Here is a 22,416-nt window from a genome sequence, read left to right as displayed (position 1 = left end):
ATATATACAATATACATATGTACATATCGCTCTATGCATTTGTTGCAGTGATACAATTCAGAAGATAAAGTTTTCCAGAAAAGGGATTTGAATTGTTTTTTGAATTATTAAAATTTTAGAATATCGATTTTAAAACAAGTTTTTTTTGATGAAGAATTGATTGTAAAAGACTAACGCTCGTTTCTATCAATGTTTAATTTTAATCTCGGTTCTAATCTAACTCTTCTTCTTTTTCCAATTATAAAAAACTAGAAAAAAATGAAGAGTAAGTTGAAAATTGAGACTAAAATTAATCTGCAGAAGCCTGATAGAAATGGGCACAAAAGTATGTTTTTTTTTCTTTATGTTTCTTTTTCTGAAATCAACTAAAAAAAAATGATCATTTTTCAGTTATATCATTATTGTAGTAAATGAGCGATATACATATTATCAATAAAAAATAATATTTTTATTATATCCGCATCCGCATAGATCAAAGAATTGCGATATTATTATAAATCTAGAACTCTATCCTATATATCAATGTATTTTGTCGTCAATTTTACGTCAAAATGATTAAAGATTTCATTTTAACAGAAAATATCGACAAATAATAACGCTCGCTATTTAGAATTTGGATAATGATTTGTTAAATATACAAAACCTTGTCACAAACTTTTTTATCACCCTGTACATAATGCACAGCTGAAGAGTAAAATAAATTTAATGAAGAAAAACCAAACATGATTGGCGCGCGTGCTCTTGATTATTTTATTTTTAATAAAATTTGATTAATTTCTACCTAATGTTAAGAGACATCTGCTCTTCGGTAATGATGTGTAAACGTATAAATATTTTTATTAGATAATCAGAATGGATAAATAGATAGCTATCAAGTTTTCTCTTACTGTTTTCTTTTGAGAGATAGCAAGGAATGCACATCTCGACTAGCTATATTTTCTTCTTTTTTTCTAGACTGTCGCAGCAATGTGGGCGATTTCTGCATGGTGATAGAATATTAATTCATGTCAAGGAGCTAGGTCTCGCTCGAGAGTAGATAGCGTCTCTTCGTGGGTGATATCTGTATTTCAACCCTCGAAATCCTGAACATTGAGATCGTTATCGCATGAACTTCTCAGTTACACGCAGCTACTCGTCCTCGTCGTATAAGCAACCGTGTTTTCGGGGATAAGATGAATGGAGAAGTTGATCATTTTGTTTTAAATTTACCTAACATTCCTTAGAGGGATGTATTCTTTTAACGTACGTGTACTGCATAACTTGTTTCGATTCACACGGTGCAATTCATTCTTTCTATCTGCAATTTAAGTCAATAAGGCTCGAATACACTGGTATCGAAATTATTTACAGAATTTTTATAGAATATAAAGATGCAACTTTATTGATATTTATTATAATATGAAATGAATAATCTTTTGATATTAAGTACTTTGAGAGATTAAGATAGTTTGAGAGGGGGGACAACATTCTTTAGAAATATAACGTTATAACGTTTGTAAAGATTCTATTTTTTTTTATTTTTGAAATTTAGTGAGACTTTTTCTCGATGCTTGTTCATTAGACTTTCACAGTGTAATTTTGATCATATTTGATCATACTCAAATATCCCGTCGACTCTGATTAATTCCGTTATGATAACCTAGGAATGTAGGATACCTTTTTCCAGATGACCCTTTCATTTCTCACAGCTTTTACCTGCATTGGGAAAAGTGCTGGCTGCGTGCGAGTGATGAAACCAGCATCGGTCGGAGTCACTTCTGTGGTTTTTAATGTAACGTTTTGTATTACATTTCGAGGATATCGTATCGATTTGTTGCCCGACATGCGGCAATCATTATTCATGACTGCCATCATACATGACGTTTTTGCTAGCATACCATATAGGATTAGCTGCATTTTTTTTACATATGATTTATGAGCGAGATCCTCGCGAACTTCATCGCTCGTGCGACGTATTCATGTCACGGACTGAGGTCTCGCGTCCTTCTGACTGACCCTCTCGTCTCCTTTTTTTATGACAAAATATTAAGTAACTGCCCTCGACGATAGTAATCGGTTTGGTTACTGTCGGAGATAATAAACGGTGCATTGTATAGTGGAAGTAGAAGTGTTCCACCATGGTGCATTGTGTCTTATTCCAGACGTTAATCTTGAAGGTAAACAGCTGATTTTGTGCAATCTGGCATTCTTATAGTTTTACACGAATTTTGTTGAGTTTATGAAATCTTTATGAAGATTTTACTTTATATTGATATAACCTGTACAATATTCATATATCGTTATCATAGAATTTTTATCTAACATCCAATATACATGATAGTTTCATTAATTTCTGAGCTACAAGTAGTAATTATATTAGATGTTACCGAATACTAATTAAATGTGGAAATTTAATCCGGTGTCATATCACACACAGGAATGACACACTTAGGTATGGCATACTCAATTCAGTTTGATTGCTTAATTTTCATAAAAATAAATATATTATAAAAATGTTTTTCAATCTAAAGTCAGACATAACATAATATAACATTGCCAAGCAAGTGTATGTATCTTTTATTAATAAAAAAGTTATAAGCAATAGAAGTAGTATGGGAAGTGTAGAAAAAGAAAGCAAAGTATACTAAACCCAAAGAGTTAAGTGTATGTAAGATGAAATGATTTCGAATTTTAGTAAATTTATAACTTGATTTTACGAATTTTTTTTATAGGTTAATATATAGGATTATTCAATTAAACAATATTTAAATATAGATTGATGTCGAAGAGGTGTTAGTTAAGATTACGTCATTTAATGATCCTCTTCACGAATCTCCCGTGTCGGAAGATTACGGTAATTAATTCGGGACACGTTCTCGCGTCACTATTACATTTCCCATCGACATTCGGTCGTGCATGATCGTTAGATAAGCGGATTTATTGGCTCACCGCGAGACGAACGTGCGTTCTATGTTATTAGCAATGATAAGTGTTTGTTTAACACTCGCCGAAGAGAGGTGGATCCGCGAGCGCCTCCTCATTTTCCCATAGCATTTCACGAAAGGGATGGGCTGCGTAGCGGGAGGAAGAAGAAAGACGATTAGGAGAGAGACGGCGATTGTAATTTATGCCGAAGTTAGCGAGCAACTTCGATGACTTTGTAAAATATTACTGATCCCCGTTTCGAAGATCTTATCTAGATCCGACACCGTGCTCTCCGTTTCGTCGGAACGCCTTCCTTCTTTTCTTCTCTTCTGCTTCTTCTTCTTCATCATTCTCTTCTTCTTGTGTTTGTCCTCCTCTTCTTCGTCGTCGCTCTCCTTGTTCTTGCTCTTCCTCTAGCAGGCTGGCGCCTCTAAAAGAGGTCGTCGTGCGTCACGCCGAGACCCACTGCGCCAGAACGACTTTGCTTTCGAAGTTCTGCCGATCGACAACGAAGAAAGCATATAAACATGTCATTTGTTGATGAAACTAGTTTTTATCTACGCCCGAGTGTCGCGAAAGTGTTGAACATTTACTAAATTGGACGCTGCCGGTTATTTTATTTGTTATCGACACCCTTGTCTCGCGATCTAACATTGTCACACTTGGCGGTCCGATTTTAAAATAGAAAACGATGCGATATACAGAATTTTCGCGATGACGATATACTACTGTTCATGAAAGTTCGGACATCAAATGGTCATGTAAAAATTTGAATATTTTGAAAGAGTAATTGTGTTATTGTTTTATATATTTTAAGATATACGTGCATACATATTAACACCAATTGCAAAAGCTTTATAAATTTTATATGTCAAATGAGAATTCTTTAAATTTATCGATTATACTATGAAATAAAGACAATATATTTATATTTAATAATTTTTGTATATAAAATAAAATCATTTATAAGCTTTTACAATTGGTATTAGTAGTACAAGTACTCTAAAACATAAAAAAAAGAACACAACTTATTATTTTGTAATATCCTAATTTTTATATGATCATTCGATGATCATAAAATTTATGCAAGTGTCAAAAATTTCATAAGCAATAGTATATATATCAATCTCTTTACTTTCATGTTCTGTAATACTTTATCTAACTTACGTGAAGTGCAGTTTAGATGTTGATCTACATAAATTAAGAAACGATATAGGTATGTCACGAATAAATTTGCAACAAGATTTAAAAGTTTAACTGGTTTAAAAGTTTTTGTTAGGTGCTCTCTGGTGAGAGTTCTTACAGGTGTGTGCACGTTGAAGAGAATGTTCGCGAGAAACTCGACGTGCAGGACACTTTTGTCACGCCGTCCGATCTATCGCGCCTCATCAGATATGGTAGCTGCGCCACGGTCTATCTCCACTAGATAAGATGGCGAATGTCCATCTCGGGGGGTCCTTTCTTTCCGGGAAACCTGCGGAGCAAAGATCTCGCAGTAGCCAGCCGTTATCTTCTTACCCGATCGTGTTTCGCCGTTCCTCTCATTTTGCGATGCTTCGTTACGCGTAGGTACTGCCTACTTATACACGTACGTGCACTGTAAAACGGTGACGTGCATAGTCATAAAGAATCTGGAAGATATACTCAACTGATTAGGAGGTCTGTGATGTCTATAATGCAATTCAACAGATCGTAGAGTTTTTGATACAATTTAGTATATTTTTGTATCAACGTCATGAGAATTATTCTTGACGTAAATACTTATAAATTCATGGTTTTTATATTTATTACAAATGTGGATAATCAAAAATAATTCCTTAAGATTTTAATTTAATGAATATAAAATAGTATTATTAGTCATGATTTATCTTTTATTCTCAATTTTACTTTTTTCTCTACTTTTGTAATGTATTATTCTCTACGGACGTGGTTCGCAGAATAAAATTTTGACGGTCATTATTTGTCAGATTTTCGTTGAAAAAATATATATTATAAATGTATATCATAAAATTAAGTCTTATTTACGTTGTCTCATTTCTTTACAAAAATTGATTTCTTACATTTTTTTTGGAATAACGAATTTGTGATCTGTGGAGAATGAAGGTGAGTACAATATACTGAAAATACAATAATATAATTAACTTCTTTGCATAATTTGGTCTTTAGACAGTCACTTGGCTTTTTAACGAAGAGACAAATTGCGGTTTTTCTAACCAGAAAATAGGAAAATGCTCATCCTCAGTTTCACATAGAGTTTTAATTCCAACATTATTACAAGATTTTTGTCAAAACATCTATGGATTTGCTGATGGTTTGAAGAAAAACCGAAATGTACAAATAAGATGGTACAGATAATTATTGTACATTTATATCCTATGTAGACATTATTTATTAATTATATAGAAATTTATGCACCAACTTCCGTACTGTATATATGCTCTTATTGTATATACATGTATTTTATTGTATTTTTTAATTTCGAGAGCCTAATTAATATTTATAATTTAGTATTATTAAAAAATTAGTTATTTATGAAATAATATATAATTAATATTCTTTGATTGAAAAGGATATAATCATTTAAATAGAAGTCGTAAAGAGTATTCTAACGAATGAGTATTTGCATAGATATCTGTATATTATCTGTACCATTCTCTAAAATATAAAAAAATTTTATCTAAAAAGATTGCATAGCAGATTTTTGATGGCACATTTTCATTACCGACAAACTTTAAATTTTTAATGTAGATATCAACTTTTTTATAAAGATTTGCAACATATTCATCCGATATATACTATGATATAATTTCTAGAATGCTTCATCATATTTTATGGATGGACGATATGATTATTTTTCTTTTCAAATGTTAAATGACATTTCGTATTATGGTAACATAAAGTGCAAACGAGCTCGAAGGTGATCATAGCTTTTTTTTCTTTTAGAAAAAATATAGTAGAGACATAGGAGCCATTTGTTCAGTATGTACACTAGCCGACCCTCTTGATATGAGTACGAGGGAAATAATGGACCGCAAATGTTCCGCGGGAAATTCTCACAGAGTGATGGGAATCGTTGAGGAGGCAATAGTATTACTTTTCCTTTATTTCTCAACTAGTATCTCCCTCCTCATGTCCATCCCGATTTTGCCTTCTACATTCATTCTTCGCTCGATTTCTCCCATTCCATATCCAGCATCATTATACGTGACGAAGTGCAGTATCTGCTTGGATTGTATCGTGCAAGCTGAAGAAGAAAAGAGAGAGAAACCAAAAGACAGCGAGAGGGGGGGGGGAGAGGGGAGGGAGGGCAAGATGAAAAAAGAGAGATTGAGGGGATGAAAGAAACGAATGATTGTGGATTCGCCGGTGGTTTGGATGCCACGGCTGGTTCGACCCGAGAGACGCGGCGCTGGCTTTATGCTTCTGGTACATAAATTTTCTGTGAATGGCGCGCGTATGAGCCGGCGCCCACTGTTCTGTATCCTACCCCCGCTATCGTCACCCTTCCCCGCATCGTCGAAATTTTCCCGGTCTTCTGTCGCTGGCTCTCTTTCTCTCTTTCGTTCCCCTCGTTTCCGTCTTCTTTGAATTCGCTCTATCCTGGTGGTCGGAGGCCTGATCCTCCCCTCTGCAAGATCGCCCGTCTGTTTACGAGAGCGTCACCGGACGCGAGGATGACACGTGAAGAAATTTCCGAATTTATTGGCCCCGCGGCCGCCTCCCACCGGTTCTGTTGCACCGTCGATTAGTTCCAACGTTCTCGAGAAAAAGGCACAGCACGATGGCAGGCGGTGCTTGTGTCATATAAATCTTTGCATAACCGGTGCGTTGAATCTATCGGGGAAGACCGCGCGATTGGTTACGCGCGTTATAGAGCAATATCGGAGGAATTATTTGTTTAGCTGGCGATATGCGGTATCCATTGGTCGCGATCTGTTTCCGTTGCGCATGAACGAATTTCATGGAGACGCGCGATTTAGCGAAAAGCGATGAAGCATGGTGGTTGATGGAGAAAAAGAGGGAGATACAAAGTCAGTCAACTGCGAATGAATGTGCTTTGGGGGGTAACCGGGCACACCGATGGCGCCATCAGCAGCAGCTGTGGACCTTAAGATCTTCGGGAAATCTTCTTACTTTGCCTTTCCTTCTCGAGAAACTGACGAGGCGGGGTCGCACCGAGGCAAGAAACAAACATTTGTTTAAACGATCTCGACAAGTCACGGCCATAAATACTTGCGGATCGTTAATCTTGTCTTCGGTCGTGCCGGTCTTTCGTTAATCTATAATGTATTCTCACCCCCGTAGCTAAAACAATCAATTTGTTGGAACCGCTGGCACGCCGACGAGACTCTGTTCTTCAGGGGCATGACCCGGGTATAGAAAAAAAAGAAAAAGAGAAAAAATGGGAGAGAAACACTGTTCAGTGTCGATAAAGACGAAGGGATCTTTCTTGTTGCGGTAATAACGGCATCATTGGCGACTTAATGCGATTCCTCGGGCATTGTTACGATCTTGCAGTATGCTTCGTCTGTAAGAAATTCGTAATAAAAGTGGTGTGGAAAAGTTCGATCCTGACTAGGAAATGCCAATGCCGGTATAAGTCATTTCGGCCGTTTGCTGTAACTGCGTCGTGAATACCGGAAGTTCGACGCCGCAAAATGATGGCACGCAACATAACTTTAGAGAGTCTACTAGGGCTCCTCCATTCGACACTACTCACACGAAAGCGTTATAACGTCCTTTGCCATACTCACCCGTAATATTCCGTAATGCATGTCGACGACGCCGACGTCGCAATTGCTACAAAGAGAGACTATACATTGTGTCGATATTGTAACACTGTGCCTGTGGAAAATTGATAATCCTACGATTTATATCAGTCTATTTTTGCACAGTTTATTACATTTATTTTGCTATTTTGAAATTAGCAACGCATTAACAATTTTATGGATAATGCATGATAGCATATTACAGCTTTAGCCATAAATATAATAAAGCACCCTCACAATTGACGTAAACGTATTCTATATCTAACGAAAAATGAATTGAAAAACAGTTTTATTAAAAATAATATTATTTTTTAATAATTATAATATTTTATTAATCTTTCTTCAGCTTTTATTTTTACCGCCTTTTCTAAGAAAATGCAATCAATTAATTGAGAGTGTTTCGTACTTATAAGAATCTGTGAATAGATGTTTATATAGAATAAATGTTTATGTATTTTCTCAACTGGCAGAGTGCTTATTAGTTTTAACTGTTCGAACTCTAATAAATTAAAGGAAGAAATAAGAAAGCTAGATTACTAATATTAAATTATTGTCTATTAAGATTTAATGGTACCATAAGTCTATATTCTAATCTATGTTGGCGTGTCGCTTATAATAAAACATGATGATTGAAAGCAAATATTCGCTTGTTGCTGAATGTCTTGCCAATAGATCATTCATCTACGTAAGATTCATCGTAATTACTTGTCTAGCGTCTAATATCGCTCCGATCTAGCATATAAATATTTCAGTTTCGCGGTATCGTTTTGCATACGTTCCCTTGTATGTCACAGCCGACGACGGACCACCGGCGACAACGAGAAACAAATTCGGAGAACAAATTCGTGTTGTCGGCAAACACGAAGGATCGCAATTCTCATCTGCTGGGTAGGAATAAGGAGAGGCAGACCCCCCGGGGTGCGCGGACCGCCCTGAAAATATTTTTAATTTTATTACGGTCTGTAATATGGAAATTCTATGGATGCGTTATCAGGTGTGAATTGAATTATAGCGACTGTCGACGCGGTCTTATTATTTATACATGGTCAGGAAACATGTTCCCGCTTTCGCCGTGCTGTGCTGAACGTTCACGATAGTTGGTGATAGGAAACACGCGGCGCGGATGATAGTCTATAAAGCCATGTGTCGGAACGGTACTAATTCGTTATCCATACAGAATGGCGAGGCTACGTCGTCATATCGCGATAATACAATGCTTATAATTAATTCTTGAGTGATTGCAGCATTCACGTATTAAGGAATAAACCTTGATATATTGCTAATACAAACGATTTAATTTCTCTCTCTTTGCTCTTCGTCGTATCTGTTGGAGAATTTTGACATCTTTTTGCCGAAATCATTTGGTTGATCTCTTCTCACGCGTAAATTGGCATACGCGATTTCATAGTATGTTTCAAATTTATCTGGCCATAAAATTTTTACGCAAAACTCAGTAAGACGTACTTTCGAGATACTTTGTATTTCACCGCCGCATAATGACCGATGATATCTCTTGGAAACCCGCTAATGGTCAATTCACTGGACACAAAGGAATCTGAGGAGTGGTCGCTAATCGACGTATCGATCAGCTTTGAATCTTTTTAGAAATCGTAAAAACACCGCAGAACTGAGGTGCGATTATTAAAGAAGGGGGATAGAGAATCAATTTTCATAGATCCTTATAGGCATTCTTTTGAGATAGTTTACTGTGCAAGGGAAGCAGAGATTGATGGATTTACGTTTCATTAGCTGCGTTCAGCAGAAAAAGTAACTTTGAACTGTTGTAAAATTCTTTAATTAATATAATTGGTTCTTATCCTTACTCTCTCTCTTCCTCATTAGATTTAAATATACAAACCATTTATTATTATTAAGGAAACCAATTGTGTTAATGAATCTTACAATAGTAGCAAAGTTGCTTTTTCTGCTAAACGGAGCCATTTATTATTCAATATCATATGTAACTGAAATTACTTTCTACGTGTTAACAAATATATTCATTCGCAAAAACATGGATCAATGTGTTATGATATATTATATAAATTATATGGTTTAACCGATTATCTCAAAGGAATTAATTTGCAATCAGAACGACAAACTATATAATTATATAATTATATAATTTCTATTGGGTTGTCCGAAAAGTTCGTGCCGATGTTGAAGGAAAATTGAAACGCAGAAAATTTAAATTTTAATATACATTTATTAAATTATATATTATTAGTCGGCACGCACTTTCCGGACAACCCAATAATTACGTTGAAATTTAAATCGAATTATTTAATATCGAAAATGCCCAGATTTTTTATTTTTTCAAATTTATAAATTTTGACGTCTCTCGAATTCATATGCAGTCGATGATACATCTTTCAGTGAGTCTAAAAAGTTATTAATGATGACTAGCAAGCGACGCTTTGTCGTATTGTCGTACACGTCTTCTAACCGCGTAGGTGACCCATTTCAGATCGCTTCGAATCTTCTGCCAAACGAGGAAGTAAGTGGATACGAATAACGTCACGCATATATCAGTTCAAGATGGTCATATAGCAGTCTATATGGCTTCCCTGCATAGCTCTATATGAAAACGTGTATAGAAATATCGCTCACTCTCTTATGCAGTAAAATGCTTCTCTCGCAAATCATTGACTTCTTTTTTCCTCCCTCTCGTTCGTAGGTTTAATTTGCGATAAATCTGCATTACTTGTATCTTTTTATTCTAGATAATATAATTTTTTTTATATAAATAATAATAATTATATAAAGTTTTAAAGTTTAAGACAAATATTATAAATCTGATCTATCATTTAGAAAATGTTATCCGTTTTAAAAAATCTTTTTTAGATTAATTAATAAAATTAATTATTATATGTCTTTACATATAAGTTAAAAAAAAATTGATTTTAATATAAAGCATTGATCTTAAATAATTTTATTGCTAGTTTTCTTGCTAGCAGAAAATTATTTAATTGTTCATTGATCATTATAGAAATAATGTGTTTTCTTATGATTTTCAGCAATTAACACACAATAAACTTTGGATGACACTTATTTGTAGATAAGATAATTTTGAAAGATATTTCTGATTGAATTGTTAAGTGAAATAGAATGATTTTTTTAGACAATGCTTGACAATGGTAATTTTGCTTGGTTCATTTTTCATGTTCGTGCTTATTCAGGAAAATAGGAGTTTACGAGCAATTCATGGAGTATACAGTAACCTAGTAACACGTGGAATTTGACGACGTTTCGCTTATTTCTATTACGAGAGTGCTTCTGTTCGCTTGCCATTGTTCGCATCGTCCTTTGAATTGCTGTGCCGTTCCAGTTTACATTAGACTAATTTTGCTTCGCTAATTTACGATGTATTGTGCTTTTGAAGAGATATGAAACGTATTCAGCTGCTACGAATTTATTTTTATGAAATTAACATGATTTTTATAATTTTAATATAATTTTAATATAATGGAGTTCTTATCTAGATTTTTACTTTTACTGATTGATTTCTCATAATTATGACTTTAAAAGTTAGATACAGAAGAATCAAGATATTCTTTTCTTTTCTATATTTTTTGCGAAAGTATATAGATATCTATTCTGTAACTGTGTAATTTTTGTTGTAGAATAATTGTTTTTTTAACGGTTTGCAATACATTATTTCATGTTTTGAAATATCAATTATATTATTATCAATACATCGCACCTGAATTTGCGGTTACCCGTCGTTCGCGCCAGAGTTCTCACGCCAGTTTCGCCGAGATTACACCGTCGACCAGGTAAGGACCTTGGAAATATTACGGCCCACTCGGTACAAAGGCGTGGAAGCTCACCCCTCGTAAATATTTCCAATAAATATCACCGATACCTACCGTTGACCAACGCCTACGTCGCGCGCGAAGATCACATTTTTTCACGATGGCTTCGTACCACGTTGCGTATTTGATCAACACTTATTTTTACGAATTTTTATGACCTACTCAAATTTTCCATCGCATAACGATATATACTTATATTATATATTGATACATAAAAATATTTCGATATGCCTTCTGGTAAATGTAATTTTTCTTTTTATCTTAATAAATCTGCCTGTTCTTTGTTTGAATCGTTAAAATATACTTATTGGTTGCTTTCCATAAAGTGCATGATACACATGATTGACGTATCATTTTATCTTTATTATTCATCGAATGTTAAACAAGGAATAATATAATATATCATGCGCTTTACAGAATCAGGGGATTATTAGCACGCAGCGAAATATAATTTAACATTTTCTGTTCCGTTGTTTTCGCCCGGTTAAATTTGTCGTGCGTACATGTAAAGCCTCGTTTTTGATTCCCACACGTAAATCCAAGTGACTTTAATAGTAAAAAGTGATATTAATATATGTGTATTATTTAATTTTCTGTGTAAAAATGGCATTATACGTTATATATACTATACATTAAATGTATAAATCCATATTTGTATGCAGCGTATAGTATGTTAAATTTTTATGGGAAACTAATCACGTACATATTGAAGTTACTTTTTACACACTTGGATTTGAAATACATCGTATGCCTTTTATGATCCATAATTTATTTGTTTTATTTTTTGATAAGGTTAAACTTTATTCTACCTATTCAGTTCATTAATATTTTATACATGAAATTATAAAATTATTTTAAAAATATTTTTCTTATACTGAAAAAAGAGTTTGGTAATAGTTATCAAATGTGAAATAATTTCAACTAAATGTTTGATTAATGTAACAAAAAATAATTTTACTTATTTAAATATTTAGAAAAGTGAAATTATTTTTGATTATTAATCGAACATTTGATTGAAATTATTTTATTTAATATTTGATAGCTATTAAATTCTTTCTTCGATGTATAAAAGGTTTAATTATTATAATACAAAATACAGTAAAGATGTGTATGGAGAATAATATTATTTACTTTAACTCCGAAATCAATATATTTTAAGTAATTATAAAAACAAATGATTTCCAAACTTTCGCGATGCTAGAAGGTGAAAATTGAAAGGTATGTATAGCAAGAAACTTTCTGATGCGCGTCGAATGCTGCGTAAACTCGTGCGAACCGTCAGGAAGATTCACAATGCAGGCGCGGTCCGATAATCCTGATTTAGACGGGCCCATATATTAGACTAAGGATCGTGAAATTGAATGGTAGAATCAGCGGAGAGAACGATCCGGCTGTCAACTGCGAGGAATGGAGTATATCGTGCGAAAAATAAACTGCTCCTGGCGCGAGTGAGGTTAGTAAATTTCGCAGGTGGTCCAAAGTTACCTGTATCCTCTATCCTCCTTCTCTTTTCCTCTTTCATTCTCGTTTTCTTTCCATCCTTTCGACTCTTTTTCGTTCACCGTGGTTTGCGTTCCTTTTCGTTGAGGAGTGCCGCGAATGTCCTCTCCCAAGAAGGCTCGTAAATCCTTGCATTTACCTCGCGCCTTCTGTCCTTACTTGGAGCGCAAATACACGAATTTCGACTCGTCAAAGCGAGGTACACGCTGGCATTCACCAGCCGCGATTGCGTCGTGGCATTGTTTGTTGTGAATTTTTAATTTTATGTTCTTACATACGAATCATACACATTGAAAAAAGTACCTAATTGTATTAATTGGAATTCTGGTTGAAAATTGACAAATCAAAACTTTTCTATTGAGTCTATCTAATTCTAGTTGAGATAATTAAAATTCTGACATGATCAGAATTTTCTAAAATAATATTTTCAGAATTTTCTAGTTTATTCCTTTTTCAATAAAAAATTTGTCTCACAATTACTGAGTTGCTAATGTTACACACAATGTGACAGCACTCATTATTTGCGACATTAAAGACTGAAATTATATTCTAATTATGTTAACTACTACTTAAAAATTATAAGAAATTACATTGAAATTTATTATTTCAATATAATTAAAACAGGAATATTTACATTTAATTATTAAATCTTTGACAATGTGAAATTTTCACACTTCGTTCTGGGTTTTCTTTAATACAAATTTTTATATTCTTTAAGACTAAAAAAATCTAAAAAAATTCTTACATATTTATAAAAAGTTATATTGATGAATTTTTATCACAGAAATTGGATTGCATTGTACTTACTTTTTATAAATTTAAATTTATTTTCAGAATTTAATAAAAAATCGATTATATCTTTAAAATGATCAACGGAGGATATTAATATAGGATATTAAGAAGTGCATTCATATATATAGAGAGAGAGAGTGTAAATGGTTTATATTTTGTAATGCATATAAGCACATGCTTAATATATACAATTCATGAATTGTTGATTATGAAATCGCGAAATTACATTTTGGGATGAAACGTACGAACAACAGGAGCGGTTATAAACAGGATAAGAAAATATCTCACGCCTAGTCAATGTCGGATTATTACGTTCGGATATGAAAGCCATACCACTACTCCGTTATTAATGCGACCGATACTCATTCCATACTCATCCGTAGATACGATCTCTCCGCCCAGCCAATCGAATAGTTACGTCTAAACCTATAATTAACATTAGCCCACCCATAGCGGGTGCGACGTATAAGCCGATTAACGAAAGTTTCAATTTACTTTGCACCGTATTCTACGCCTGTTGATCTAAACGAGCGTGTATAAATAGTATACACTATATTATTATTTTCTTGAAATTGCATTAACTAAATTTTTATACATTCCGAGAAATACAGAATGAGGATAAACCTGTAGTACAATCGAACGAGGGATGATTTCTTGTACAAAAATAAATCGAAAGTACAGAATAATTTTTTTTCGTTCGAGATCTATAAATAGTTTTTCTCTTAATAAAATAAAATTCAACTATTTTTTACATTTTTTAAATCTTGCCATTCGTGAAGTCATGTGGACGTTATGTATATAAATATAATAATGTTTACAGCATCTTTACACAAATGTCTTCATTAAGGGCATGTTCATTCAACGCGATTTCAAATTTGATTTGCTTTAAAACAAAGCCTTTTATGAAAAAATTTATTCTGCATTTTATTTTTGTACAAGAAATCGCTTTTGGTTGTATTATATATGGAAAGGATAGTTTTGAAATATCTAAAATTTTGGCTATAGATCTGAAAGTCATTTCGTTGGGCCATTAAAAAATATAGGATATCCGTTTTTTATATCCGTTTAAATTGATTGTTAGAATATCACAATTTTTTGCAGCATTGCACAGCATAATTAAGTTTCCTATAATTATTTCGATGGTCCAGTAAAATTATTTTCAGATCTGAGGTATCTAAATAAATTTTTAGATACTTCAGCAAAATAGATTTTGTTCTCACTCTATATAACATTAATAGCTTATTTTTCTTCCATATCATTAAAAAGTATGAATAGAATGAGTACTGGATAATGAATAAATTCAATGATGTACCTAATTATTGCAAAGTCTTTTAAAATTTTACAAAAAAATTTATTGTGATGGTATGAACAAGATATAGGATCAATAAATTATATGTCTTTGATATGGATGTTTTCCTTATTGAGAAGTGCGGGTGTTACAATTATCAAGTCATCGTTCCGTGGCGGGAATATGCCTTTAAAGTTTCTCACTGGTGTTCATCACCGATGTTATAGCGTATCGTAATTTAACGTGAGACTCAAGTCAATCAATCTTGTTAGCGATATGCGATCCGTGATCGTGGCACGTGATCGTCTCGTGCGGTCTATTAAGCTTATGCTATTAATTAATCAGAAATGGAAGATGACTTGCGATATCATATAAGGATATAGGTCTCATGAGACGTAGGTATGCAGCGATGGTAATCATTGCGGAGATGAAGTCGTTCAGAGTCTCCGTTTAAAGTTTCTTCCGAAGCACTGTGCATTTACAGCTGTCGCTATAAGCTAAGAGTTATTAATTATTTCTCGCTACGTTTTCTTGGTGATGAATGTTGTCTTCTTTTTTGTTTCAGGCCATAGTGAGAAATCTGCAGCCAACCCAACGGTGAGTATCGGGATGACTCGTCTTTTGGACACCTCTCGTGTAAACACCGTCGCCAACAGCTTCTTTTTCATCTCGATATCTGTATGGCGTTTATAGCATGGTGCAGAATTTCTCTCCTTGTGGACAGGAGATGATGCATGAGCATACTGAAGCATTAGCGAGATCGACGGAGGAGTGATGTCGCGCCGCGGTAACCTAATACGCGAAAAAAAAAGAATATTAGTCGTTTGCCAATAAATCGTGATGCTCGTGGAAATTATAGTAATGATTATAGTGGTGCACTCGGAAGAGACGTGATACTTCTCACTTGGTCAGTTACATAAATCTACCGGGTCACATTAGCTCGCCGCTAATTGCTTTTAAATCGACCAGTATCCTAATAAATTTCACAAGGTTTTTTTTTTTTAATAACATCTCGGCGCAGACACGAGTGAGGGTTGTTTATTTATGAGGAATCGTTCGAAGCAAAGGTCGTTTCTGTATCTACGCACGCACGCACGCACGCACGCATGCATGCATGCACCTGGTACGTCTCTCAAAAGGTTTTGATATATCGAAAGGGATGGTGAAACTATTTGGGCTGACACCCCCGCTTAATCCAATCCCTTTCGTTTGGAACTTCAGAGATTCCTTGCTTTCCTTAATATATCATTCAGTCATACAGATCGCGCCCCTCGAAAAGAATCTTTCGCCATACGCCGTCTTAACTGACTATAGGTTCTCCTATCTTTTCTATGTCTATAAGCCAAGAAAGACATCGTTTTATGATTTAAGTAGCGCAGAGATTTTACGGTCGATCAATAAATTGAAACGCCACTCAACGTGCACATTATAATCCAGTCATATCTGTTGTTGCAGATTTACTACGGCAATATTGCTAGAAACGTTTCCTCATCTCAAGTATATCATCGACTTGACCAATACGTGTCGTTACTACGACAAAAAGGTAAGAGATACACAACTGAAACTTAAATTTAGCGGAACCAAACGACCGATTTTCACCGATTTGTGAATAATAATAATCACCTTATATACTCGATAATTAATATATATATTGATAATTTTGAAATAAATATTGTAAACTTAATACAGAACGTAAAAAATAAATTTGAGATCATTCCACGCGATTAAAAAGGGGCTGATATGCAGGCAGTATTGTCTGATGAAATAATACTGATGTTTTCACATGAATTTAATGCGGAAACATATCGCGTATCGTTCGAATTTCAAGTCGTAATTTGCTATGTTTATACACTTGCTCCTTTACCTTTTAGTAATTCGAAACAAGAGACGTCTTCTCACTTTCTCACAAGCTGTCTCTCATCTACTGCATTCTTTGATCAAGCAGATATACAGATTCTCTCTTTTTTTTCTCAAACTTGATGATTCAACTATCTATCGCTGTTTGTCTATCTTTCTCGGTTTCATCTCTTCTTCACTCGCTTTCGCTTTGACATCCTAATATCGCATCGGGGTCAACTTGAGAACACTCGAGAGCGGTCTGACTAATTTGTAGCGAGGGAAGAGAGACTGCGCTAATGAACTTATTATTAGATTTTTGGAATAGCCGGCTGCCACGACTCGATCGGCTAACTGACTATCCGAGTCGTTATGTCAAATGGGGATATGTCCGCGATGTTTTCTAGGTCAAAGCTGTCAGAGAAAAGGACCGAAGACCGATCAATTATATTAATAAGTCGTAGAGTTGGTTCGGTCGCTTCATCTTCTGCTTTTTGTCTCGGCCCTACCGACGTTTGGACAACCATTTGCCACGCGATGAGAGTGAAAAATCCTAGGAGATATGTTTTAAAAACATTATACACGCCGCTGTGAACATCAATAGCGTTACGGGGCAATGATAATTAACAGAGATCTCTCAGTGTCGCCCACGTCTAATTAGAGCGCATTATACATATATAATGAAGCGCTTAGTCGGTCCTTTAATTTTCCTGTCCGATGTTATGGGAAAAACAAGATTGTAAAGATAAAGGATCTCGCATACCAGTTCGTGAAGATTTTATCAAAATGTGTCTTTTATTGAGTTGTCCGGAAAGTTCGTGCCGACTAACTTATATAATTTAATAAATGTATACTAAAATTTAAATTTTCTACGTTTCAATTTTCCTTCAATATCGGCACGAACTTTCCGGACAACCCAATATTTTCTCAGTTTTGTGTATGTTTACATATATACGAAATCCTTCCAATTCATATATATGATACATGCTAATTTTGCTACTTTCATCTTTCGAAAATCTCAGAAATATGATAAGCTCCATTAGAAAGAAAATCTTGTTCATTGGAGCAGAGAATTTACATTTTTTTTATTACTAAATTTCTTATTTTTCTTTCTGATTTATTATGATTTAATTTTTTTGTTGAGTTTGAGAATCGGAGATATTCTTGAACAAAAGAATTTCTTACGCATTATTGACGGCTGGAGAAAAGAAAATAGGTTCGATATAGCCATTAAGCGCAATAGTGCACGATCACTAAGATTGAGTTTCTAATATCTCGCTAAAAGCAAAGTCAAAAAGATTGATTATTATGACGTGATCTGTCATCAGAATAGAAAAACGAGTGGTAACTGTTATCTGACATCACTCAGGTTACAGTTACGTTTGTATTACTATTGTTATCGTTAAGCGACGTTTTTAATAGTTAAAGACAATCAATGTTAACGTAGCACAAAATATTATTACATTTTTTAAAATTAATTTTTTTACTGACAATTGATTTTTGTTAAATTTATATAAATATTATTTATATTTTTTTGCAATGATTTATTTTTATATTAGTAATTTATTTTTTATTTTAATTTGTTAGTGCTTTTGAGATTTGAAATCAATTATAAGAGATAATTGAGAGATAATAGAGAGAACGTGCAAGACTTGTTGTTGCTTCTAGACAAATACGCGTGTATACTAAAGAATACTTTCTGAAATACAAATGATTGTGAATCTCTCTTTTACTCGATTAGTCTACAGAGTCGTATTTTTCTTTCCGCCCTTGTAAAATTTCGTATTTAACGATCGATTGTTTCGATTTCCGAACGTTCAGTTTACATCATTGCTTGAATGACACGCTTGTACTCAGAAACTATGATTATCCGCATTGTTTGTAATTGACGGTTTTATGCGTGATAATTAGTGATGCTAATGAGTGCGCCGGAATGGTTTAACAGGACAATAGCTTCGATCAAATTATACGCGTGTTCAATTCAGTACGTGTTCTATTAATGCATCTGCGTTTCATGCGACGGAGAATATTCTTTTATTACGCAACAATATGCATGTAATTGTTTATGTTTTTGTTAACGATTCTGTTGTAGGAATTTACAAATGCTGGCGTTAAATACGAGAAGATTGCTATACCAGGAAGAAAAATACCGACTATGGATATAATTAAGAAGTAAGTATGCGAGTGATCTTATTTACAATACCAAAAATGTCAATTTGTTGAAAATATTTTTCTGAAAATTACAAATTTTACAACCATACTTAAGTAATTTTAAAATTGCTTGTATTACAATATACTTTGAACCGATTAAAATTTAGGGAAATTATTTATTTACATTACAAAAAAATGTTAGTCTGACATGAAATAGCTCCTTGAATAATAATAGGCATCACGAACAATCCATTTCGATTTAATATCAGGCACACGTGAATCTTTTCTAGTGCATTAATGCCTCTCGCTTAATGCCAATCGTATTTCACATTTATTATCTCTTCACGGCGATTGGCGATTGATCAGCGCGCGATTCGCATAGCGCAGGTGACGGCTGGTTAATCATTCGTCTACAAATCATATTACCTTAACAAGGAAGCAGAGTCCAGCGTGTACCGTTTTTCTGGTTCTCGGCATTCCATGCCGTCAAGAAACCAGGGGCGAATATCGTGTCGGAAATTTATCGCTCTTTTTTTTTCTTTTCTCTTTTTTTTTCCTCTTTCTCTAAATGTTTTCGTCCACTAATTTAGAGCTGTAAAGCGTCAGCTATATAGCGAATCATGTTACACCATTCAGAATACCTTAGTTTATATTGAAACAAGTAATGAGTTTATTAGTTATGACTTTATATAATTTATTTCTGCTTTAATTATTTTCCATTGAGTGATGATACAACTTTCACGCGTAATAATATTGTGCAGATGCAGTTCCTCAAACTATGAAGAAATTATTTCCAATCTTCGTTATGCTTTAGTTAAAAATATACATTGTCCGCGATAATAAAATAAAATATATATATATAACATAATATTAAATAAAACTAAAATTAATTAAAATATTAAACAAAGTATAAAATATGATATTAAACATAACAAAATAAAACGTGTAATATTTCATTCTTTTGATGCTTAATATTATTTAAAAACTATTAAAAATGCATTTTATTATTTTTAATGATAATAAAACTTTAAAATTAAATCTTGCATTTCTAATTTTTACTCTAAAAAAGGTTATTTGAAATGAGATTAAGAATGATGTTATCTTCGATCTTATAAAAATATCTTTGTAAAGAGTAAAATTATTTTTTTAAAGAATAAAAAATTCACAAAAGGATACGGTCATCGGTAGAATGTCAATAGCGCCCTATAACAATTCTGCTTCTTATCTTAACCGATCACGAAGAATTTTGTGTCTGAACGGAGAAGATGCAATTACTAAAATTCTCATCCAATGGTCGGTAGGTAGCTGGAATGGGTTGAATAAAATTCTCGAAATTCTGACGGTGTTCAAGATAATGTCCCGTTCTTCATACTTGTACGAAATGGAGACACATATTAACTTTTGCATGGCGCCATCACGCACACGTGTGTAGCTCTTCTGCTTTGATGGTACATGCAAAACAGTCTGACAGGGCCGGTCAGTCGACTAATTAACTGTAATAAACGTCCAATGATTTACCGAACATTGTGCAGCGTACCCATACTCTTGCTCGTCTTCCGTTTTCTGTCTCTCTTCTGCTATCGTCCTCTTTCTCTTGTCCTCCGTTATCATGTGCGTGCGAGGAATATTTCCTAAGTGCTACACGGTCGGATAATGTGTAAGGATTGTGTTATACGATCGAGGAAGAGTAATGTTCGAGCGCCGTAATTAACGGCGATTTCTCTCTCTTTCTTACGACATATAAAAACTATTTATTATTACGGTAATAAAAGTATTAATTATCGGTGTCTGCCCCTAAGTGTTGAGAAATATTTGCGGAAAAATATGAAGACGTTCCACAACGATCCGACGCAATTATTTCTCACGCGCGGCGAAGGCGCTACTAAAAACATTTTTGTAAGTGCATCGCGCAAAAAACATGACACGCGCTTAAGCTGTTAACGACGTCGGGTCGAATTTTTCATCGGCTATCACATTAAATACTATTTATTCATTCGATTGAATGGGAGATAAATATACGAAATATTTCTTTGATGCGGGAACAACGGTGATCACTCGCGGGCCAGCCGAGCAGGTCAAAGCATGACCTTTCGTGCAATCACTCGGCTTTTCGTTCTCCTTCCTTGGTCGTCGATCGGTCCGCACAAAGAACGCGGCCCGATTTGTATAATTCGAGGATAAAACGGTGATTTGCATCAACGGTTAATAACTGACAGGTATGCGAATAGCCTATCGCGCGGATGCCCGTCTGGTCCTGCTCTTTTGTTGATCTTTTTGAGTGAGACCTGATGACTTTGTGGCTCGGCTGTTGCGCGACGTGTAATTAACTGCATCCTTGATAGGATCGGATTGGTTATTGGTGCTGTGCCGTGATCAAAATGAAAGAGAGAAAGAGAGAAAAAGTGCAATAGTGAAAGAGGCAGGAGATATGTCCAGAAGTGAAAACACTAGGCGCCACTTAAGGGGATGCTGGTATGACGAAATTATTGATATATTACAACCATAAAAAATTTTCCGAATTGACTGAATCAAATGGAATTAAAAAGTTTTTTATTGTGAATTGAAATAGGCATAAAATTAGGAGGTGGAACAAGTTGACTTTATACTAAAATCGAAAAAAAGAGTTAAATAAGATGGAATTAAAGAAGTCTGTGCTATTGATAAGTTCGATCCACATCATTTTAACATCCTATTATTCTAGATATTCTAGATATTCTTAAACTCTAACGAAAACGCAGAGGTAGATAGGACGAACATAGATACTGTATAAGGAAGAGGCAAAGAAATCACCTTTTATGTCAAGATTAAAATTCTCTCGATTTCTCTCGATTTATTCTACTTGATTTTTTTTGGCTTATTCTTCGGACATTGTAATGTTGGTATCAACCGAATTTATCAGACAATAATGTTAACTTACATCGGTTAGAATTTTTTTTCTTTCGCGCATCTCCTTGCGGTCATCACGCGTCTAGAAGATGGAAAATGTTGATCCTTTGCTTCAAGGATATCTTTATAAATGCATCTACGAAGCGCTGCGTATGTGCCAAAAATAGCCTTACATCGGGCGCCTACGCTCGAAAATGGAAGGTAAACGACGTTTCCTTATTTCGCAGTGCTGTAATGCCTATTCAGGATTGACGATCGGTGATTAAAGGAGAAATCGTGGAGAAAGAATGGATGAGATTACTCTCATTCGCGACGGAGTCTTAAATATCACACAGCTAACAGCTCTTTAAATGGCTGGTTAACAAGGTTCATGACAACAAGTCCGCGTTTATTCGATAATTGATTTTCTTTAATTGAAAAGTTAATAAAAAAAATATAAATTAATAGGTACATGTAAATTATATCTTTCGTCATAAGT

At 34.3% G+C, this 22,416-nt stretch overlaps 1 protein-coding gene across 2 annotated transcripts in view; it reads left to right on the top strand.

The window, feature by feature from the left end:
• Positions 1–22,416, top strand: part of LOC108694810 (RNA/RNP complex-1-interacting phosphatase) — a 46,465-nt gene that overhangs the window by 6,253 nt on the left and 17,796 nt on the right. For both annotated transcript variants that reach the window (XM_018204480.1, XM_018204481.1), the window contains 3 exons: positions 15,631–15,662; positions 16,521–16,608; positions 18,994–19,073. In XM_018204480.1, coding sequence (XP_018059969.1) covers positions 15,631–15,662; positions 16,521–16,608; positions 18,994–19,073 — 200 coding nt within the window. The remainder of the gene's footprint in view (positions 1–15,630; positions 15,663–16,520; positions 16,609–18,993; positions 19,074–22,416) is intronic.

This window comes from Atta colombica, unplaced genomic scaffold (genome assembly GCF_001594045.1).
Source record: "Atta colombica isolate Treedump-2 unplaced genomic scaffold, Acol1.0 scaffold125, whole genome shotgun sequence".
In the NCBI taxonomy this organism is placed as follows: Eukaryota; Metazoa; Arthropoda; class Insecta; order Hymenoptera; family Formicidae; genus Atta; species Atta colombica.
This window is presented reverse-complemented; position numbering and strand designations above follow the sequence as displayed.